The sequence below is a fragment of the Alligator mississippiensis genome, chromosome 4 (assembly GCF_030867095.1).
Source record: "Alligator mississippiensis isolate rAllMis1 chromosome 4, rAllMis1, whole genome shotgun sequence".
Lineage (NCBI taxonomy): Eukaryota > Metazoa > Chordata > Crocodylia > Alligatoridae > Alligator > Alligator mississippiensis.
The window spans coordinates 65,092,421-65,116,717 of NC_081827.1; the positions used below are offsets into that span (position 1 = coordinate 65,092,421).

General features: G+C 41.9%; 1 protein-coding gene across 3 annotated transcripts in view; it reads right to left on the reverse strand.

The window, feature by feature from the left end:
* Positions 1–419: 419 nt before the first annotated feature.
* The window catches only part of PPM1H (protein phosphatase, Mg2+/Mn2+ dependent 1H), a 223,040-nt gene continuing 199,162 nt past the window's right edge, over positions 420–24,297 (reverse strand). Inside the window, exons 9-10 of one of the 3 annotated variants that reach the window (XM_014595899.3) lie at positions 19,672–19,823; positions 420–6,191 (exon numbers count right to left, since the gene is read on the reverse strand). In XM_014595899.3, the coding sequence (XP_014451385.1) occupies positions 6,032–6,191; positions 19,672–19,823 (312 nt within the window). In that variant the 3' untranslated portion in view covers positions 420–6,031. The other 2 variants (XM_019493020.2, XM_019493011.2) reach the window with 2 other exon arrangements.

Here is a 24,297-nt window from a genome sequence, read left to right on the forward strand (position 1 = left end):
AATTGAATCTGATATCTGGGATTCTTGTCTCACAGTAGTGTGTGGTTTATAATCTAGGAAATTTTTGAGCCTAACACATTAATTTCAGCTTTTCAAGGGTAAGTAGTAATGGTCTATGTGGGCTTCTGGATGGATACTATCCTTGGCAATGGTCTATTACAAAGAGGCAGGTATTACTATATAAGTTGCATAGAACAACTCAGGTCTCATTGAGGAACACTTCTAGATTGTCTCACAGCAGGCTATGGCCTTTCAGCACCTCAGAACAACTCACTAAATTCAATCAAGACAAGATTATATGGCAATGAATCTTCCCATTTTCTTGAAAGACACAACATGTTAAAAATCTCCATTACTAACCAATCAATTCAGAATGAATCACTGAAGTAGTCTCCCAGAAAAGGGAAAGCCAGGCAGAATAAGGGGGATTATATAATTTAAAATTTTATTTTAAAACTTTGCACATACAATACTTCAGCATCCTCCTTTTTTCATTGCACTTAAAAGTTTCAAAAAACACAAAATATATCCCTTTACTAAACATTTTCTTGTTCTCAGGTTACAAAAAGTTTAACATTTCACAGTCACAAAGCTTAAGTACATTGGTCCAAATCATCATCTTTCAATGGAGCTTGCTTTCTTCAGAACATAGCTTCGACAACTGTACATTCTTCTTCAAAGTATGATTATTCGGCCAACAAGGGAAAGAAGAAAGCAGCAGCTACCAAATTTATTTTAAAAAATGTAATAAAATAAAGTACCTATGGAAGAACAAAAGAAAAAAAAAAAGGAAATGGAGGTTGACAAGGGCACCTCCTTCAAGTACATCACAAGTAGAAAACAGCAGCACAGTTACGGCATTGTTTGGTCATTGTCTACAAAGAAGCAACATTACTATACTTTCATCTAAGACAGAGGGAGAAATGCTATTTACACACTTATAATGTAGAAACAAACAGCAATACCCCATGGTCTGGGGTTTATGTTAGATACAAAAACCATGATGTTACTGGTACAAAAAAAGCCAAAAGGAAAGAACAAACACAATAGATTTGGTTGGATTGCGTAGTGTCCTTTAAAACCTAGCAAATATACAAGAAACAGAGTTCAAAGCCAAGATCTGTCCCGATATTAAGTGTTTGTACTTCAAAACATCATGGAGACAGGCACAATTTCTACAGTGCAGTATATTTACCTCTGGTTATACTTTAACATGTAAATAATTTCATGCTAATCCAGCAGCCTAAAAATCACTTTTGCTTCAGGTAGGTAGTTTGGTTGTCTTCTAATTTGTTTTATTCAGCAACTTCTCTCCTCCAGTGTGCGACTACTGAAAACTAGCACTCTCAGACAACAGGATAATATTGTCACTAAAGAAGTGTCATTGAATTGGTTACTGCAACAAGATGTTTGCAAATTTCAAACATGCTTGCAATAAAATATCTGAGCTTTTCTTTAAGGTAAGACAAGGACATTTTAGGCTGTATAGCAAGAGAAAATTTTTCAAAAACAGCTATATCAGTTTATGAAATCGATTTTGGAGGAGAAACCACTTTGCTCAAGATGTTTAAAAGGGCTGGGACAAGCAATAGAAAATATTGCTCTAAGAAGCAACCCAACATTGCCAGAAACACTAGTCTTGATGGCCTATTACGTATTTTCCATGTATAATTTATATTATTGTATGGTTTGATGAAGTGACTGATTTTGTAAGCACTGCTGATCTATCCTTAGCTAGGGCATAGTAAAACAACATTACTGACTGGCATGATCAATTAACTTAGTTGCTATTTTCTTTACAGTCAATTTCTGCATTAAAGATACTGATTATCTTACCAACATGAATGCATTCATCTGGGCTGATCTAACAGTAGTGACTGGAGTTTACTGTTATAATGAACCTTGCTTTATGTGCCTAAGCTCAGCATTTAGGCCTCAGTGATACTTAAGAGAACCCTTGTCCATCCCCATAAGCAACTCGATTCCCTGGGACTTGGATGCTGAGCAGCACAGTGCAGTCTGGAACCTTAGGTACTCAAGTTCTCACTCCTACCTAAGCCCAGTCAGGATTCACGGAATAGACAGTCTTTCTTTACCTTAGTTGTGCAGCCTGCTTCATCTAACTCTGCACAGTATCCAGTCAGAGAAGACACTACCATTCCCCACATTTCATCCAATAACCGAGTTGGCTACAACACATGAAGCACCAAGCTGTGTTGCATTTTGGGATAGGATGCTCTTTTCACTGAAGCAATTCCATGCCAAGATTTGCTGGGCCAAGGCAAGAGCATGGTTAGGGCACTCACCTATACTCTGCCCCTATGCTAACAATTTAAACATTTGCTGGAACAAACTGGAAAGTAGGTCCCTTTCTCCCCCAACCTCATATGAGTACTTTATTAGAGTCATGTTCATACTCCTGTTTACTCGGTGGCCTAATGAATATTTAATTATCACAGCAGGTTAAACAGCTTTACAGGAAGACCTGAGGAAGCCTCAGAATACCCTATAGCCTGCCAGTTAAAATATTAATTATGGAGGCAGGTGATATGGGTTTAAGCTCCCATAGCAGCAGAAGAGAGAACTGAACCCAGGTCTTCCATGTGCTGGGTGAATGCCCTAACCTTTAGGCTAGAAGACAGTAGCAGCACCTCTGCCAGCCTTGTGTGTGAAACAGACTGTTACAAGTGCTCTGCAAGCACCTCAATCAGGCCCTGAAGGTCAGCAATGTGGAGGAAGGGTATCCTACTATACTCAGAAGCAGAAATTTAGGCACCTAGAGAACTTTAATGACCACGAATTAGGTACTTAGAGATGTTAAGTGCCTTCAGCTGAGTTGGAAGTTTAAAATATATACTTTCTGGTCTAAGCCACTTATAGCAATAGTTAGACCTAGGTGCTTGATTCCTTTTGGTAGCTTGAGCCCTTTATTTTTAAACAGGATTGGGAACTTCACTAGGCACCAGGGTACCTAAATTAAGTATTGTGATACAGAACCTTGTAATACCTAAGTCCTGATATTTTGCTGGGAAATGTTTTTTTTATGGAAACACAGGTCCCAAAGTTTCCTGCTTGCCAGCACAAATGTTTGCTGTTGTGATACTTAATGAACCCTACAAAAGGAAGCAGTATCAGTAGCAGTACAAGAAACACTGGAGTATCTTTGGAGTGTTACATACATGTGGTAAGAAAGTCTTTAAAACAAAAACAGATGCAAGTGAAAGCCAAGGTACTATAGCAGCATGAGAGAGGTAGGAGAGAGATGTAATGAAGATACCAGTGGGGAAAGCATTCCCCCATGTATAGAGGCTTTGAAATAACAGGAAAATAAAACCCTCAGATTTATCACAGTAACCTGTCTAGCTCTTTATTATGCTAGAATATCCTCACGGTTTATTACAACAAGGGGTTAACTGTACTCAGTTATATAAGCTCCAGTTTCAGCATTCGGAGCACCAGTCCTTTGGCCTATTAAGGAAACACCCTCCTAGCCAATGCATTCTCTACAAAGTAGCTGGAAAGGGATGAGGTGATTTGTGATGGTAGTATGAATGAAAAGCAAACAAGCCGAGTCTAATTCACAAAGTAATATCAATGCTAGGAAGACGGCAATGTGCACAGTGTCATTTTGCTACTTTTCCATTTACGTGACCTGCCGCTGCTGCCAAACACCACTAAGACTACTTCAGAAGTCTGTTAAATGGGAAGGTGCATTTTCCACTGCAGTTTAACACAATCATAGTAACATCACAAGTTCTACCTCTACAATTTGAAATGATACACAATGACATATTTACATTGGAAATGAATGAATAAATTCCAATTAGAGTGTATGAATGATAGTTTATACATGTATTAGGCCAAGAAGGGGGAGAATGAAAGCAAGAGATCGAAGCTGTTGCTCAAAATGTAAAACATTTGAAAGCTTATGTGGAGAATGTTCTAGACTTCAGCTACAGTTCAAATCTGCAAATAACTTTTCATCAGTTTTGCATTGCACGAAAAAGGGGTAACAGCAAAACAAGATTAAGTGTGACATATAATCAGCTATTCTATCCATTTATGCATCAGCTCTGGATTTATTACATGCAAGCACTGTGCAATCTATGGGACATACTTTAGACTCTGATCAAATGCTTGCTGTACGTTTGAGCCACTGTCCACTCAACACTGGCCTGTTTCAGTTTAGTCCTACCTACTTATACTGTACAGATCTATAGAAATAGGCTTTGAAGCCTACCATAGTAGACTGCAGAGCCCATCGTCAGGATGGCATGTCAACCATTGGCCTAAACACTTGATAAACTTTACTGAAAACACTATACTTTGTTTATGTAGGCAATAACTGGATTAGCAGGCTCCAGGCCAATATTATTCAAAATAAAATCCAAATACCACCTCAGGGAAGAACACAGCATCCTCTTATTAAAGCTTGCACTTTTTCCTTTGGGAAGAGCTTAACATTTGTGAGATGTCGACTTAGCAGTCTAAGTTTATGTCAACTCAACTCAGCTTTCTTTTTGCTATCCAAGAAGTTGTTTTATTTACAAATCAGGATGAGCAGCTCCAACATGTTTAGGGGGCAACTCCTGCAGAGCTTGGCTTCCTATACATGACTACCCATCTGTGTACTAGAAGCTTCTGTAGAAAAAAAAATCAAAATTCCTGCCACCGAGCAAGGAGCTGAATGTGTACAGAACTAACAACGGTTGGAAACACTATTTGTCTTCCTATTGCTTTCCTACTGGACTGGAGCTAGAATGCCTACCTATTGGGACTGATGCTTCTACTTGGATAATATCCCACTCCAATACATTTTTGTTTATTCTGAGTGAGTAAAACGAGATCAACAAGCCAAGGTCTTGAAACCAGTATAATCATTATACTGCCTCCTGCACTACAGTACTCAGTATTAAAAGATACATGTGAGAGTTGTCAAGTTCTGATCACAGGATCCTGACGTTTGAGGACAGGTAAAGGACTTTTATGAAGAACAATGAGGCAGACAGACGTACAGAAATGAAAGGATTGTTGAAATTTTTATCCATGCTTCTAGACTGATTACTAGAACTCTACCACTACCTAGTTTAATTAGAAATCTGAGTAAGAATAAACTCAGGAGAGACATTTAGTGAATATCAATTGATACAAAAGCTATATGTTCAGTGATCCTTTCAACAGGATGCACAATAAAGCAGACAGAGCCATTCAATGAATGAAAATCCCTGGTCCCAAAGAAACCCTGGCTTCCAGAGAAACACTACATAAAGTAAGGATTATTTGATTTGTTACACTGTGATTACACATAAAAGGAAGCCTTGACAAAACTCCTGCTACCTGCTTGTCACAGTAATTTTGCAGATGACCACCTTAAATAGAGTAGGAGAGACCAAGTCACAAGGACAATCTTGTTTTTCCCACTAAAACACATGAAATAAGGAACAGTGAAGTCTCAAGACTGATTTGAAAGGGGTACAAATGGGAAAAATTAGAATTCAAGTTATTTGCGTGTTTGAGGTTCTCCAAGAACCACAAAATGACAGTAGCTCTTCAAAACAACTTCAAGGGCCAGATTAATTTTTTTTTCTTTTTTTAAGAAACGTCCCCCAGAGTCACTGCTTTAATTGCTTGTGGGGTTGTTGAACAGCTCACCAGCTTTCAACCCATTTCTATTTTTACTACTGAAAAATGGCTTTTTCAAGCTACATGGTAAACAAAAAAAGATTAATTCCTGATTCAGGGCAGGACAGGGTCCTCACTCAGAGTGACAACAAAATCTGTAACAAACTAGCAGCATTTATATTCCACTCCCAGTAAGCACCAAAAACCATAGGGAAGCTGTAATCTAAAAAGGGATACCGTTAATTATATATAGTATATGTGCAGAACCCTACCTATTGGGCAGAAAAATACCCCTCCAGCATTAGTTTAGAATAGATTACTGTCAATCAAAACTGTCCTCGTTTTGACTGTCACGTCTTCTCAAATGATTTTCCTAAAAAGACCACCACCTTCCTGTCACTTGTTGGAGCTACTGTTTGTTCAATGACTGTTTGTTTCCATGTATTAAAGGAATGACAAAGACGGAAATGTCATCTCCTGAACCCAGTCTGTCGTTGGATATTCTCCAGCCCCTGTCCTTCAGCACTCCCCTGGCTCGCATCACCAGATCCTGAGCAGCTAATGTGTATCTGTGGGGAAGGAGGAAAGCAATTTACAAAGCAGAAATACAGGTGAAAAGATTGCCATGCCAGCATTTTGAAGAACTGTGATTCACAACTTATGAGTTTTACATTTGTGAGATAAAAAGACAAGTTGTTAGTGACCATCTATCAGTAGTTGAAATAGGAGTGTTGGCTGCTAATAAAAAAATTCATTTTGTATTTCAGTAACATCTTTTATTTCAGGCTCCCCAAGCAAATATCAGTAAGTCAGACCAAGTTTTTTCAAAAGTGGTGATTTTAGTGCCCAACCTGACACTTTAAAATGGTCTCATTTTCAGAAAGTGCCAAACATCTTCCATCAGAAAAGTAGGGAGGAAGTCTTAAATGGAGCACCCAAAAATACTAGTCACTTTTGAAAAACTTGCCCCTTCAGATACAAAACCTCTTTGAAATAAGTTAAATATTACCATTCACATTTAAGAGACGGGTAAACTATGAAACTACGAACTATGAAAGATTGTAAACCACAAGTTAGTGATAGACCAAGAAGAAAATCCTACTTACAGATTATACTGGCAGTTCAGCTCTTTGGTGTACCCAGAAATAGTATCGATATTATTAAACCATAAAGCTTACTTTTACACTAACAAAAATACAAAGAGAATGTACAATCAGATAAACAGTAAGTGGTCTCTTGAAATTCACAAAGGAAGTCGGAGAAAATTATTCTAAACCAAGCTATGGAGTCCTTATTTTATTATCATAGAAATCATAGAAATTAAGGGCTGGAAGGGACCTTGAAAGATCGAGTCCAACCCTCCTGCTCCAGGCAAGAATACCGCTAAGATCAAATAATCTCAGCAAGGAGTCTGTCCAATCTCATAGTATCATAGTGCTTAGGGTTGGAAGGGACCTAAACAGATCTTCAGGTCCACCCCTGAAGACTCTCCTCTTGAAGACTTCCAAGGTTAGGGACTCCACCACTTCCTTGGGCAGTCTGTTGCAGATTCTGGTCACCCTTACTGGAAAGAAGTTCTTCCTTATGTGAAACCATCCTCTAACAGTTTATGGCCTTTGCTCCTTGTCTTCCCCTGGGGTGCCCTAGTGAAAAGTTTTTCTCCCAGCTCCTGATATTCACCCCTTACATACTTACAGATGGCCACCAAGTCCCCCCTCAGTCTTCTCTTCCCCAGGCTGAACAGTCCCAGATCTCTGGGAGTCGTAAATGTTTTCTAACAATCTGATGAAGTTATATAACCATGAAACAAACTAGAAATACACTGAGCCAAACTGCACTGTATTAATTGCAGATATTTACTGTCAACTTTCTTTAACAAAAGAAAACACCTCCACACCCCAAAACCCCAAACCCAATGGGAGATGCTCTCAGTCCAAGAAGTATAAAGTGATATATAGCTGCCATTGCATCTTGCTTAACTTATATCCTGCATGATGGTAGGACAGAACAACCATAGCGAAGTTGTCTAAAGTTGCTCAGTTTAGTCCAATAATCAGAAGTGAAATGATGCAATATTGCAGGTAGCTTTCTTACACTAAAACATGTTTGCAGAATACTTAAAAATTATTACAAAACCAAAACACAAAATTGATAACTTTTGATTCAGCACAGGTTAGTTTATTTTGCCAGTGATTCTGACAGGACTGATTATGATAATCCAAGAACAAGAGAGTACAATACTTGCTCCTTACCAAGAGAAAGCAGCTTACTTCCCGATTCTCAACTGCTTACCTTCCTTCGGAGCATCAATTCCTTCTAGATCCCCAACTGTATTGGTTGGGGGGGGGGGTTGTTTTGTTTTCTTTTGGTTTTTTTTACAGTATCCTATATAATATCCTATGTAACCTTAGTTAAATTACCTAGTAAACTACATCCGTGCACAAATTTAGAAACTAGAAATGTACATTGTCATTTGTCAATTTTCCCAGTGTTGAGAATTAGGCCCCGGCAACATTACATTTATCATATCACAAGGTTCACATGAGTTTTGCATGCTAAATAGTAACATGCCAGCTATTCAAGAAATTTATCACATAACAAAAATGGCAAACCTGCTGCAAAGAAGTTATTCACTGATCATGGAACTTGTGGTACGTGTATATTGCTAGCTAAACAATGTATGGCATATAACTTAGACCTTCCACTAATCCACAGTACTTTTCTCCTCTCCCCTGCTAACTCTAAGACAGAGGGATGGAAGGACAGCAGCACACAGCAAGCTTTTGTGGGGGAGTATAAGCAGCCTTCTGTTGCCACAGCAATGGGAACAGGGGAGTCACAGCAGTGGCAGGGGCTCACTGGAAGGAAGAAACCCCTTGGTCAGCTCTTGCATCAAGAGAAAGACTGCAAGCTACCAGGTGGCAACTGGAACAGAACTATAGTTGACAGGCTGACCAGTGGACAACCTCCCCCAGTCAGATATTGCCACCTCCAGGCATCTTGCAGGTAGACTCGGTCTTGAGCTGGTCCCCAATCTTGGGTCTCATGCCAGGCCTCCTGTGCTCTCTTTAAAATGTCCTGACACCTGGAAAAAATTCTGCAGCACTACAAAAAATAAGATCTGGAGGAGGCCTTATTGTCATGGCTGGTTCCCATGTTAACATCAAAATCTTGCAGGAAGAGCAGGCCAATATTAAGCCTGTTTTCATTCATTGTCATTTAAAACATTAATACATTGCCTATGTTTAGGGGCTGTATAATATAACCAGTGCCAGAAAATAAAATCGAGTCTGCCACTGGGTCCAACGTACTAAAAGGAACTGAGGGCAAGTCCCACAGACCTCAGTCAGGCAGTCCCACTAGTAGGGATGAACATCTTCCTAATGAACAAGAAGTCCAGGGAATCAAGCCAGCAAACTATTCTAATGGATCCAACAAAATCTGTCCCACTACTCCTCCAAGGAAAAGGATAACATGCCTCCATTTATTATAAACAGCATTGAGGGGTATGAGATCAATAGGCAAAAGGCAACTGCTTTATAGTTAAAAAGTTGGGCTTAAAATAATCAGAATAATTAACCAATTGTTAATAAAGAAGTTTAAATCTGAAAAACCAAAAGAAAACATTGAAAAAGGACCTGGGGGTTACAGTGGACAATAAACTGAATATGAGCCAGCAGTGTGCTCTTATTTCCAAGAAGACTAACAGCATACTGGGCTACATTGGTAGGTGTGTTGGCAGCAGATCAAGGGAAGTGATTATTCCACTCTATTCGTAGAAGTTAGGGTCGGAAGGGACCTCAATAGATCATCGAGTCCAACCCCCTGCATAGGCAGGAAAGAGTGCTGGGTCTAGATGACCCCAGCTAGATGCACATCCAACCTCCTCTTGAAGACCCCCAGGGTAGGGGAGAGCACCACCTCCCTTGGGAGCCCATTCCAGACCCTGGCCACTCGAACTGTGAAGAAGTTCTTCCTAATGTCCAATCTAAATCTGCTCTCTGCTAGCTTATGGCCATTATTTCTTGTAACCCCCGGGGGCGCCTTGGTGAGTAGAGCCTCACCAATTCCCTTCTGCGCCCCCGTGATGAACTTATAGGCAGCCAGAAGGTTGCCTCTCAACCTTCTCTTGCAGAGGCTGAAGAGGTCCAGGTGCCCTAGTCTCTCCTCATAGGGCTTGGCCTGCAAGCCCTTAACCATATGAATGGCCCTTCTCTGGACCCTCCCCAGGTTATCCACATCCCTCTCGAAGTGTGGCGCCCAAAACTGGACGCAGTACTCCAACTGCGGTCTGACCAGCGCCCGATAGAGGGGAAGTATCACCTCCTTGGTTCTGTTTGTCATGCATCTGCTGATGCACGATAAAGTGCAGTTAGCTTTGCACTGGTATTCAGCATTGGTGATGCCACATCTGGAGTAATGTGTCCAGTTTTGGGCCCCCCACTATAGAAAGGATGTGGAGAAATTGGAGAGTCCAGCAGAGGGCAACAAAAACAGTGAGGAGGCTGGGGGACATGACTTAAAAGGACAGGTTAAGGGAACAGGGCTTCTTTAGCCTAGAGAAGAGAAGAAAAGACCAAGAGGGGATTTAATAGCAGCCTTCAACTACCTGAAGGGTGGTTCCAAAGAGGATGGAGCTAGACTGTCTCAGTGGTAGCAGATGACAGAAAAAGGAGCAAAGGTCTCAAGTTGTAGCAAGGAAAGTTTAGGTTAGATATTAGGAAGAACTCTCTCACTAGGAGGGTAGTAAAGCACTGGAACAGGTTACCCGAGAGGTGCTGGATTCTCCACCCTTGGAGTTTAAGACCTGGCTAAACAAAGCCTTGGGTGGGATGATCTACTTGGGGATGGTCCTGCTTGGAGCAGGGGATTGGACTAGATGACCTCTTGAAGTCCCTTCCAACCCTAGTTTTCTATGATTATTATATTTAATTTTAACTTTTTTGAGGGACTTGGCCCCCAAGGAAATGCTGACACTACCCATGGAGTTAACATTAGAAAAGATTGTTTTTCAAAAAAATGTAATGACTTCACTACACGGTAAATGGAAGCTAAAAATCTTAATGTAAGCAGGGTTCAATAATGCATTCAAAGCAGAGAACTCTATTTCTGCAATGCTGGTGAAAAACTAGTATGAGTTTTCCAGACCTCACTAGTTTTGACAAGAGATTTACACTCAGTGATAAGAGAAGGGCCTGCGGGTCATTTTACACCAGTCAAAAGCCAATGAAATAAGCATGAACTCTCTTTGACATACATATACACACTGCAGATGCCAAGGTCTGTTCAATAGCAAAAACCTTGAGGAACTGGAAGGGGCTATAACAAGAAGCACTGACCCTATTGCCCTAATACAATATGAAATTTCATGTTTTTGTTCCTAAGGAAAAAATAATAAAAAAAGAACTTACACTCCCTTAGTGCTTCTGGACACCAAAATTAGATTCAAAGTTAATGAACATAAATACTTCATATGACAAAAGAAGAGAGCTGGCAGGGAAGATATTTTATGTATAAACATGCAGACAACATTTTTGGTAAGAGTATATTTTCAAGGATTTTTCAACCTCTGTCAGAAATCAAGAGAAGATACCAATAACCCAGGGAAAGGGAAGTTTAATTTAAATGTGGGGAGCCCTCTTAAATGAAATAGGTGATCAGTAGAGAAGGAAAAGATCAGTGTTGCTTTTAAGCTACCACATAAAAGCTAAAGGGCTTTCCTACATAAATTGTTCTGAAAGAACAAGGTTAAAAGCCTTTTACTAAGGCAGAAATTCTCACACACTGTGTATGAAACACACAAGCAAAGCAGCGTAATGAGCCTAAGGAATCAGAAGAGGCAAAGTCAGGAGAGAAGTAACATATTCCTCCCCCAATGTAGGGTTGAATTACAACACTGTTGTTCAGCCTGACTTCAGAAGAGATGGGGTGAGTTTCTCGTATTTGGAGATCAGTAGTAACAGCCGTCCATTACAGAATGCTTTATTTACTAATGCTGTGAACTTAGGATTCAACTGTCAAGACAGTAGTAAAGAACTGCTGAAGTATTTCCAAAGCATCTACTTCCTCCTAATGAAGAGTCTCACAAGGAATATCATTTTGTGGTGTTTTGAAAATATCTCTCTTCCTCCTGCAGAGGTTTTCAGTATGATTTGTGAAGTACTGTGGAGACAAATGGCTGCTGTGTATCATAGTAGCTAGGATCAGGAGGGACCTGAACAGATCATCTAGCCTGACCCCCTGCCACAGGCAGGAATGAATGCTGGGTTCACAAGACCCCAGACAGGTGATCATCCAAACTCCTCTTGAATTTGCCCAAGGTAGGGGTGAGGACCACTTCCCTGGGAAGTTGGTTTCAGATTTTGGCCACCCTAACTGTAAAATATTGCCTTCTCATCTCCAACCTAAACCTATTCTCCATCAGCTTATGACCATTGTTCCTCGTCACCCCAGGTGGTGCTGGGGAGAAAAGAGCTCTGCCTATTTGCTGTTGATCCCCCCTGATGAGCTTGCAGGCAGCCACCAGGTCCCCCCTCAGCCTCCTCTTGCTGAGGCTGAACAGGTTCAGGTCCTTCAGTCTCTCCTCGTAGGGCCTGTCCTGCCCTCTCACCAAGCGGGTGGCCCTCCTCTGAACCCTCTCCAGGCTGGCCACATCCCTTTTGAAGTGTGGCGCCCAGTACTGGACACAGTACCCCAACTGCGGCCTGACCAAAGTTGCATAGAGGGGGAATATCACCTCTCTGGACTGGCTTGAGATGCACCTTTGGATGCATGACAAGGTATGGCTGGCCTTGCTGGCTGCGGTCTGGCATCGGCAGCTCATGTTCATCTTGGAGTCAATGATGACTGTGAGATCCCTTTCCACCTCTGTGCTTTCAAGAAGGGAGGTCCCCAGCCTGTATGTATGCTGTGGATTCCTTCTCCCAAGGTGCAGCACCCTGCGTTTTTCTATGTTGAACCCCATCCTATTCTCATCTGCCCACTTTTGTAGTCTGTCTAAATCTAGTTGCAGCCTCTCTCTCCCTTCAAGTGTGTCCACCTCGCCCCACATCTTAGTGTCATCAGCAAACTTGGACAGCGTGCTTTCCACCCCCTCGTCCAAGTTGCTGATGAAGATGTTAAACAGTGTGGGCCCAAGGACCGAGCCCTGGGGTACCCCACTGCTGACATCTCGCCAGGATGAGTACAACCCGTCCACCACTACTCTCTGGGTGCGCCCCATCAGCCAATCTTTTACCCACCTGTGCGAGCATCAGTGCCGCAGTCACTTAATTTATTGATGAGGATGGGGTGAGAGACAGTGTCAAAGGCCTTCTTAAAGTCTAGAAAGACTATGTCCATAGTGACACCATCATCCAAGGATTTAGTTACTTGGTCGTAAAAGGCAATCAGGTTGGTCTGGCAGGACCTGCCTTTGGTGAAGCCATGCTGATTTCCCCTGAGCATGATCCCCCCTGCTGGCCCCCCACAGATATGCTCCTTGATGATCCTCTCCAAGAGCTTCCCGAGCACCAAGGCGAGGCTTACAGGCCTATAATTACTTGGGTTCTCCTTCCTCCCCTTCTTAAAAATTGGGACCACATTAGCCAGTTTCCAATCCCCCGGCACCTGGCCAGATGACCACGAGTGCTCGTACAGCTGGGCCAAAGGCTCCGCGATGACCCCTGCCAGCTCCCTCAACACCCTTGGGTGGAGGGCATCTGGACCTGCAGATTTAAAAATGTCTAGCCCTTCCAGAAGATCCCTAACTACATCTGCACTGACTGGAGGCTTGATAGAGCTATCCCCAAAATTGTCCCTACCTCTGGTAGGTGGGATATCCCGGTCCCTGTTCAGTAAAACAGAGGCAAAGAAACTGTTAAAAATATCAGCTCTCTCATCTGGTGTGGCCACCAGATTACCATTTGTGTCTTGCAGGGGCCCTACCCTGCAACGTGGGTGAAACATTTTTTGCAGATGGCATGACTTGCTATCCTCCTAAACTTAGGGAAGCTAAAGTACCACCCAAAATCTCTAACAAAATGAAAAGAGACCTGAAGTATAAATCTGAGGACGGAGCCACAATGCCTACGCTAGATCAGGAAGCCATTGTAACAGCTAAGTTCAAGGCTGTTGGGCAAAATACACTCTCTCACATGTTTTGTTGTACATGGTATACTCTTCCTGAAGTGATCTGCAAGGCCAGCACCTGCTTGCTATTCAAGTTTAACTTTAAAGTCCATTTCTGCCAGGATATCTACAAGGAAGTATTGCCAGCTAGGTAGGGACCTACCCAAGTCAAGGAAGCAGATGGCTGATTTTGTGGGCAGATCACAGGGCTGGCTACCATTTTTGCAGGCTTATCACTGTGAGCCCCCATTCCCCCCCATTCCTCTAGTCAAGGGGCCCCAGTGGCCTCGCCTCTCATTGCCGATTGGCTGAGAGGGCTGTCCTTACATACAGCTCCACCGATCAGCAGTAAGGAGTGGGTTCTACAGCCATCTTTGCAGCTCCCCTTTGTGCTGGCATCCCCCTCCACCAATGGGTTGCATGTTTGGGCTGCAGCAGCCACAAGAACTGCTGGCTCCCACTAGGAAACATTTAATTTTAGTAAGTTTTTTTTTCCCCCCTATGGATTTCATGGACGTTGCCTGATTTCATGGACAATGCCTGATTCTGCGATTTCCACAAAATCAAGAATTGAGTAGGTCCCTACAGATGGGTCATCCATTTAATGTCTGATATTAAATACTCAGCTTCCTTATTCCATCAAGCCATTTTCCAAGCCTTGCTGAGATACCACCATCTGATTAACACTATTCTTGTGCTTCCTCTTCTCATTGTCTTGCTATGTTATATTTTAATAGTGGAACAGGAATCACATTTTGTTTGTGACACGTACAGCATAAGCCTTGGTAAGCAATCATACTAAAATCTTGTGCACTACCCTCTGTTGCATTCCTTTCCCCTCTTCCACATGAGGGCTTTTCCACTACCCACTTAAAATATAGCTATGACAAGTCACAAAAGACAGAGAATCTGTAGGTTTCTGTATTTACATAAAGGAAGAAGTCTCTGCTGGAACTCAAAAGCTGGATATTACAAATGGTATACAGATGAAGAAACTGTGCTCTAATGGATCATTTAAATAAAAATGAAGCCCTTAGTAAGTTCAGATTCAGCCATAGGGCTTTGAAGAAATTCCAAATGACGACTGCGACACGGCAGGTACACAAGAAAATGCAGAATGGCCACAATATTTTGAGTCTGCCATATTTTTCCCACAACGCTCTGACAACACTTTTTACAAAGAAGAATACCTACAGCCCTTGACATGCAGAAAGGGAGGGGCTCTGATATCCATTCCGTAATGGGGTGAATAAAGAGCCTGGATCTGAACCACCCTATAATTCTGAGAATACAGATCTGATTTTTACCAGCTTGAGCCCATTTTTAGGATTCCAGAAAGAGCTGTGCATTTAATGAGTAACAAAACAAGAGCTGCAATAAAAAAAAAGAATCTCCAGGCTTTTGGGAGGAATATAAGCTCTCTAGTTTCAAGACAAAAAAAGCAAACTTTACCCTCTAGGCAGAAAAAATTCCCATGAAAAGTACATAAACATCTACTCCGGAGTTGCTTGATTTTTCTGCTAAAGCTGGGGCATTCAACTGGTAGCCTGTGGGCTGCATGAAGCTCACAAGGGACTAGTGGAAGGGCTGTGGCTCCTGCCTGCCCACTGCTCCCCACATCGCTCCAGCTGCAACAGCAGTCATTCTCCAAGCTTCCCCTCCCTCCTCTAGCTTCTGCTCGCATCCCCATCCCAGGGCACTGCGTGGCTCAGGGAACTCAGGGTGAGCCCAGAGCTGCGTGAGAACATAGTGAAGCTGTGGGAGGAGGCACCCACCTGGGAATGTGATGCAGTGGGATGCCCTCATGGGTTTGCACTGCAGCGGTTGGGATGGGGAGGGCCATCTGATGAGGGGCCCTTGGCTTGCTCTGGTGCAGCCTGTGGGCATGTGATCCCCAGCCCCTTAGAAGTTAGCAGCCTTAATCTACAGCATTTATTTTTAAGTCTTAATCAAGACAGATTATTGGGTTAAACAACCATAGAACGATCCAAGATGGAGTCTCATAACTACTGTAATGTGGCTGGTATCAAAGGACAATGCAAATGCCCCACAGTACATCTGATGGGTCTGCCATACTTCCTATATTCCTAGTAATTTTAAATTCAAATGGATTGTTTTACCATGAGCTGTGCTATTAAACTCATCAACCAAACCAGAATTTTGCTGCACAACATTATTTTTAAATGTACGTTTTGCAAATAAGATCTCTCCTTAACTGCCTGTTGTGAAAAAGAGGGCAGTCTCGCAGTCAGTCAGCTATATAATTGTAAATTCATTAGTTATACCTCATTTGGACTACTGTGAAGTAATTATGTAAAATATTTCACACAATACTTTAAACCCTTTAAATATTTTTATAACCAAGCAGCAAGAGCAATTCTACAAGGTAATTTTCATAAATATCATTGTGAACTGTACAAGAGGCTGTTCTAATTACCTCTCACAAACTGGCAGGAGAAATGTCTTGCCACTACTATTTATAAGTCTCTAAATGATCTGGCACAAAATTACTTAAAAGAACAAATTAACTTTCAATTCAATGTCCATTCATCAGGTCAAACACTGATAAATGTGTTTGCTCTACATCTTAGAGAGACAGAGGACCAGATTCTGATGTGCCCTTCTATTCATGTAACACAGGAGTAATCCCATTAATGTCAACTAAATTAAACCAGCAGAAAATAAATCCAAATCAAACTTAGATTATCTACTTTCCCTTTTAAGGTCTATAACCTTTCTTGTAGTTTTGCAATTGTCTTAGCTAAAATCAGTGGTGGCATTTAACAAAGAATCTTCATTCTTATTACAAGAAATGTGTTAAGTTCTTAATAACAACTTCTGAACACATGAAATAGCAGACCTGTTTCAATGGCTATACACTACATATGCAGGCACTTTGTTACTATTTGCATTATGAGGCAGACTCAACATAAAGCAGGTCCCATTGTTTCAGCTTCTGTGCCCACATACACATGCACACGAGACACACACCCCATCCAGAATCTACTAAAATCTAACACTAAGTGTCTCCCTCCTGCTCTTTCTTCTACCTCCTCAGCACTTAAAAGTAGTTCATCAACACATTAAAGGTTTTCAGGAAGTTTCATATTAATTTTGGGCTGAGAAAGATTTTAAATATAAAATCAGCAATACCAAAACAGGAAATCAACAATCTTGAAAAACTGTTGCTCATAGAAGTCCTTGAAAAGGACTTGCTTCAAGCCCTTGAATAGGGAGGAAACTTTCATGAAAATTCTCTAGGAAGGAGGATGATTAGCTCTACCCACTACCTGCTCATCATTTCAGACTCAAATAATCACCATCTTCCCATCAACAGATGACTTGCTTTCGGGTTTTGTTTTGGATTTTTTTTTTTGGTCTTTTTTTTTTTTTAAACTAGATTTGCAATCCAGCTACTTTAACCTTTGCTGACAACACCATTTCCAATAGGTGTGGGTATCTGCTAAGGTCCCCCACCTACTTCCTAGATATAGCATTCATTAATACCTGTAGCCTCTAATTTTCTACCAAAGGTCATTAGTAAAAGTTGATTCTATGCAGTTGAACTAGAAGCTGTGAGTCTCTAATATTCAGTGTGTGTGTTTCTAAAAAAACCAGTCAGTACATGGTTTTAGACTACGTGCAGTTCATCCCTGCAGCATTCCTTCTTGTCAATCTTTTCAAAGATGAGGGTTTGGGTGTCCAAATGGCTGGCTGCTCCCTCTCGTTGCTTTCCAGTTCTTTCCTGGTGGTATGGTAAGGAGGTCGGCACTCTTTGCTCAGATACAGGTACTACTAAAGAATACGAGGCAGTTGAGAGAAGGAGGGCGACCACAGGATGCTCCTATCAGAATCAACTTTAAGGCAGGGAAAGGAAGTACGCTAGGGATAAGCTGAAGGATGAGAGGGTGCAACAGCAGGGTGAAAAAATTTGCATAGAGGGCAGGTATATTAAGTTTTGGAGATCTAGGGAGAACACCTCTACTATTACTTTTTTTTTTTTTTTTTTTTTTTAATAGAATAGACAACTCATCACCTTTGTGTTAGCGAAGCCTTCTGAAGTGCTTGGGTTGGTCCATGTGTACCTCATTGCAAACAGGCTAGAGGAAAGTGGGGATGGATATACCTAACTTGCTTCACATATATGGGCATTTATTTTAATAAACCATGCGTGTATGTATACAATGTGTAGATACTGCTGCTCCTCTTCTATTCTCCAGCAGCCTCCAGAATGCCATAACTCTGGACCCTCCTATAAGACCTGAATTTATTTTACTGAAAAGTTTCAAAAGGGCAGAAAGACTAACAAGCCATGACGAGGTCAAGAGGCCCAGGTACTCATTTATACCACATCTCTCTGAGAGGAGATTGTGAAGGTCAAAATGTTACAGATGCAGCTTCATGCTAATCATCCACTCACCTCACAATCTAGCACTTCCACTGAAATGCTATTTTATATTCCATGTTTGTAAGTGTCAGTGTAAGAAAATACTGCTTACAGTTTACTTCAGAATGGCTGTCACTTTAAAACCCAAGTGGCTGTCAGATTGCCTTTACCCACTATTATTTACCTTATTTTCCTCATGTAGAACAGAGATAAGCCTATAAAAATGGCCACTCAAACATTAATGCACCAAGAATTTTCAAATTCGCTCCTTTTCCCTTCCTCATTTGCAGTCTCCAGACTGATGTAATGAGAGCTCTATGAATTCCTCATACACTGCTGCATGTTTTCATTTGGGTACTGAAATAATCCAGATTTTGTTTGTGAGGCTGGGTAATCACCTCTCTCCCTTACATAAACTTGAAAGAGAAAAGGATTAAAAAGCTCTTTGCCCTGCTGTATCCAAATGTAAATACAACCCAAACTCAGGAAAGAGGGGTGACCAATCAGAGAAAGTAACGGGGCCTCAATTCAGAACAAGAGCATTTTCCATTCTAAATGCATTATCTTTGAAGACTGAAGCTACTTCTCTCTACAAGGTGATGTCTTCATGGAAGGTCTTTCTTACTTTTTGTTGTGAATTAAAATATCAGACCAAACAATGCACTGAGATAGACTGACTTACTTGATCAAGGAAGATCACACTATACTGGGAGCCTTTGTATCGCTAGACTGCTGCTGTTTTGGAAAGAAACACTCTTCAAAACTATGAAGAGAAATAAGGCAGAAAGAGTTATTAAGACTGCTATTAGTGGAACAGGTTACAAGGGCTTTTTACCCCTTGTTTTTGCCCAACTTGTCCTTCTGATCACAGGTGTTAATTAAGTGCTACTTAAGTTCAGTATTAACATAATATGGTCCATTAAGTGATGAAGGAATCATCTTACTTATTGGCACAGTCTGTGGATCAATGGGAATAGAAGACCCATATTAAAACAACAGGTACAACCTCACTGGTTTTGTGCCAGATGGCTGCGTTACAGAGGTGATGTTCAGGATGTCTAGGGAAGGAAAGGACAAAATCTCTTTCCCCAGCACACTTTACAACAAAACCTCTTCCTGTGGAAGCTGGTGCTGTGGCACTACTGCTGACAAGTTCATTCAGAGAAAGAGTTATTCTAAACAGAAGTGATTATCCAGAAGAGAAAGTGGAAAACCATGACCCCTTGGACACAATATGCTCTGTATTAAAAAGTTTCATTGGTAGAGTGAATAGAGAAAAGCATGCAGAAAGACACTGTAGACCCTCTGACAGTTTCCCCAATGTGTTTCTGTTATATCAGCTATCCTGATTTTCAAAATATATTTAATATGTTCTGCTTTGACAGTCTGTGTCCAAGTTAGAAACCAGTATTTTGTAACTTGGATAAGTATCCAGAACTCATAAGAAAGGGGTATTTTACTTCATATTTCCCTGTAAAAAAATAAAAATCACACACAAAAAAATAACTCTTGCTGCTAGATATGAACTTTAAATGTCATATAAAAGCACAAACCTGTGGGGGCCATCAGGGTCACAGTTAGGTAGAAAATTGGTGACAGCTTCTGCCACTTCTTCATTTAATAATACATCCCAGAGTCCATCAGTAGCCAAAATCAGCACATCATCTGGTCCATGCTCATACTGCTGAAGGTCATAGACTTTCACCTAAAATCAAAAAACAGGGAGACATTCACTTCCATTAAGGAGGAAAAACTCAATGCATGAAAACCTGCTGATGGTGGTCTTGATTTAGTAGACTAGGAAAGGGCATTAAAATAAATCTCACATGAAGCAGCTAGGCTCCATTCACACTAGGTCACCTTGATGGAGCTCTGTTGGGTCCCGATTCAGGAAAGCATTCCCTACTTCAGTAGAGCACTTGGCAAATTCTTAAGTGTTGACCTGGACATGGATGGACTTAAACATTCCTGAGCTGAGGCCACAATCACTGTGTTATGTTGTTAGTAAGGATCAAAGCAATCAAAGCTTCTCCTCCCCCAGCTCTGTCTATGGATAGGCTTTGCATTGTAAGCTTTTTTATCTGTTTGCCCTGATCCAATTAAATATGCCAAATACACCACACACATTCTGCAGTGCTTGTCCAGCAGAATAAAGTATGAGTATAAAGTTTTTCCTACAGCCACAATCCAAAAGCAGTGCTTTAATCTGAGCAAGTGAGTAGTCCTGTTGAAGAGCAGGGGACTATTTAGATGCTCACTAAAAACTAAGCATATTTTATGTGCTTTGTTGGAGTGGGGCCAGTTTGCAGAACCATGTAAAAACAAGCCATAGGGTTAAGCTATTTCCATAAAATGCCCATTGACTTTGTTAGTTAGTCTGGCAGTGTGACTGCAGCCTTGACCCTTGAGCCTGTACTTGGGTTTGAATATTGTAGCCAGGAAGGCCCCTTCTTCCTCAGGCTTGAGGAAGGGTATCTTGTGCTGAAAAGCTTGCATAACACCACTCCAAATATATGGTTCATCCACTAAAAGATATCACCAAAACCTTGCTCTTGAAGCCTGTGACATCTGCCTTTAAAAAAGCTTCCAGTACCACCTCCTTGCCTGACCTGTCTAAAAAGTGGGATTGAAGGGGTTAACTGAGTCAGCCCATAAGTTTCTGAAATGAGTCTTGTTGGATGCAAGTCATCTTCCAGCCAGTGCTGCATTCCAACTGTCAAACTGCCTGCTGCTTGAATTCCCAAACTAAAACTTGGAGTCCTCCTGAACCCCTCACAGAGCACTTTAATTACCCCAGCAATGACTGTAATGAGAAAGAAGCGTGACCGACTTGGCAAGGAAGACGAGAGGAAATGATGATCTGTATTAAAATCTGGAAAGAGTGCACCTGGTCACGCATCCTGCTTCATCCTTGTGCTTCAGTAACCGCAGCAGTACTCTGCAAATTTGCTGGGACATGTACTTGGCACAGCTAGACGACAAAGTTATTTTACTCTCTCCCAGCATGCTCTCCTCTCAGGGGATATGGAGCAGGAAATGCACATAAACTGCTCGGACCTTTTAATGTAATTACGATTTTATGGGACTGCAACCAATATAGGAGAAACAATCATCTAGATCGCAGTGCTAATCCTCACCATTTTGCTTTTCACTCAAAAGAAAGACGGTCATTTGTAAAATACCACCTTTCCTCCATTATTTAAGATGTGTCCAAAATAGGGCTTTGGAGAGAATCAGCTAAAGACAAAGCCAAATTACTTATCTCTCTTTAGCATATGATTTATGTCTACTAGTAATACAGATCCCCTCCCTCTGGTTATGGATGCTTAGCTTTTTTGCTCTAGGTATAAGAGCTCATGTTTTCATCTCAAAGCCACTGGTTCAGTTCATCAGTGTTTTGATCAAATTGGCAGCTGGCATACAAAGGCACATTTTGGTCAGATCCCCTGGACATCAGCAACATTGATGCACATAGTAAAATAAGCTACTGAAAAGATAACAATAAACTACTATCCATTCAGCAACAAATCATTCAGAATAAAAATTAAAAATGTCTAAATAAGCACACTTGTTTTTTAAATACATCTCTGCCCTCTCTCCCTCACCTATGCAAAGAAAGTTCAAATTAATCAACACATGCCTTTTTGGTAGCACTGGGAAAAGACAGGATAGGTTCGACTGTATTCCTACTAGAGTTGATAGCAAAACTCCTGGCTTCACTGAGAACAGAACTGGAGCCTACACTTGTGTTCTCCACCAGAGCAGAATCCTATCAAAACTGCAACTGATCTAGCACATGAAAGGATGAAAAATATACAGCAATGTAGATTTCAGTACAATGATGGGAAGGTATTTTAATTTAAAAAAAAAGACATTCTGTGCATTTTATATGACTGAAAACTGCTTATCTCCAACTTACAGGTCATTTGTCTCAAACTTCCAAGCCATCCTCCACTGGCTGACCTTACACTCACCATGATTCAGGAAATTAACTAGCAATGAAGTTTAAATGAAGCTCCAGGGAATTACAGGCCTATCAGTCTGTAATCAGTCTATCATCCATCCCTGGAAAGCTCTTAAAGAAAAATCAAAGGATCCATCAGCAACAGGCTAACAGAAGGCAACCCTCTGAATGCCAGCCAACATGGTTTTATTACTGGAAGGTCTTGCCTGACCAACCTCATCTCCTTCTATGGCCAGGCGATGCATTTTCTGGACAAGGGAGATAAGGTTGATTCCATATATCTGGATTTCAAGAAAGCCTTTGGTTTGGTTTCCCATGATGTCCTCAAAGTTATGCTGGGGAACTGCAGCCTTGACCATCTCACGGTCCAATGGCTGGGGAACTGGCTCCGGGGTCGGACCCAAAAGGTACTAGTTGAGGGGAACAAATCTATGCGGCACAAAGTTACCAGTAGAGTGCCACAGGGCTCAGTACTTGGGCCAGTACTCTTCTACATCTTCATTAATGGTCTGGATTCGGGCATCAGATGCAGACTGGCAAAGTTTGCAGACAACACTAAACTATGGGGGAAGGTCGCCACACTGGAAGACAGGCTGGGAGACAGGCTGAGCTGGACATGCTCACAAGGTGGGCAGACCAAATCCCAATGGCATTCAATGTAGAGAAGCGCAGGGTGCTCCACCTTGGGAGAAAAAACCAGCATCATACTTACAGGTTCATCAGTGCTACGCTTGCTAGCACCACAACCAAAAGAGACTTGGGGTCTTGACTGACCACAAGATGAACGTGAGCCAGCAATGCAATGCTGTGGCCAGCAAAGCAAATCAAACTCTGGCATGCATCCACCAATGCAACTCAAACAAAACCAGGGACATTATCCTCCTGCTATACTCAGCCTTAATGAGGCCACAGCTAAAGTACTGCATCCAGTTCTGGGTCCCCCACTTCAGGAGGGATGTGGATAAGTACAAGAGAATCCAGAGGAGAGCCACCCGTATGATCAAAGGCCAAGAGAGCAAGCCTTATGAGGAGAGGCTGAGGGACATGGGAGTCTTCAGTGTGGAGAAGAGAAGGATCAGGGGGGACTTGGTAGCAGCCTACAAGTATATAAGGGAGGTGCATCAGGATCTGGGACAAAAGTTGTTTACCAGGGCCCCACAAAGGATAACAATGTCTAACTGCTACAAACTCATGGAAGGCTGATTTAGACCGGTCATGAGGAAAAAATTCTTTACTGTTCGAGTGTCCAGTGTCTGGAACAGACTCCCCCCTGCTCTGGACTCATTCAAAAGGTATTTGGATGTTTATCTTGATGGGAACATTCGATCCCAGTTGACTTTCTGCCCATGGCAGAGGGGCTGGACTTTATCTCGGGAGGTCCCTTCCCACTCCTAATGTCTATGAAATCTATAAAATCTATGTTACGGCCACACCGCTTGTGTGCAAATGGATACTGTATAGATAACATGTACAGTATCTATCCCTGAGGACGGAAAAGGGCCAATGTGGTGCCCATTTTTAAGAAGGGGAGAAGGGTGAGCCGGGTAACTTTAGGCCAGTCAGTCTTACCTCTATCCTTGGGGAAAAAAAATCATTATAGAGTGCATTTGTGAAGGCCCAGCAGGGGAAATGATGCTGAAAGGAAACCAGCATGGGTTTGTCACAGGTAGATCCTGCCTGACAAAATTTATATCCTTTTACAACAAGGTCACACACTGCCTTGACACAGGAGCTGAGGCAGATGTCATCTACCTGGACTTTAAGAAGGCCTTCGATACAGTTTCGCATCCTATTCTCATAAGGAAGCTAGCAGGCTGTGGAGTGGACACTAAACACAGTCAGGTGGGTGACCAACTGGCTTAGGGACCGCACCCAGAGAGTGGTGGTGGACGGGTCATTCTCAGCCAGGAAGGAGGTGGGCAGTGGGGTCCCTCAGGGTTTGGTCCTTGGACCAGTGTTATTTAATATCTTCATCAACGATTTGGATGAGGGTGTGGAGAGCACCCTCTCCAAGTTTGCAGATGACACCAAGTTATGGGGCAAGTTAACACACCGGAGGGCAGGGAGCGGATACAGGCTGATCTGGACAGGTTGGATCAATGGGCCGAATGAAACAGGATGCAATTCAACAAAGACAAATGCAAGGTACTCCACCTAGGGAGGAGGAATCCCCAGCACACCTACAGGTTGGGGGATGACCTCCTCTGCAGCTCAG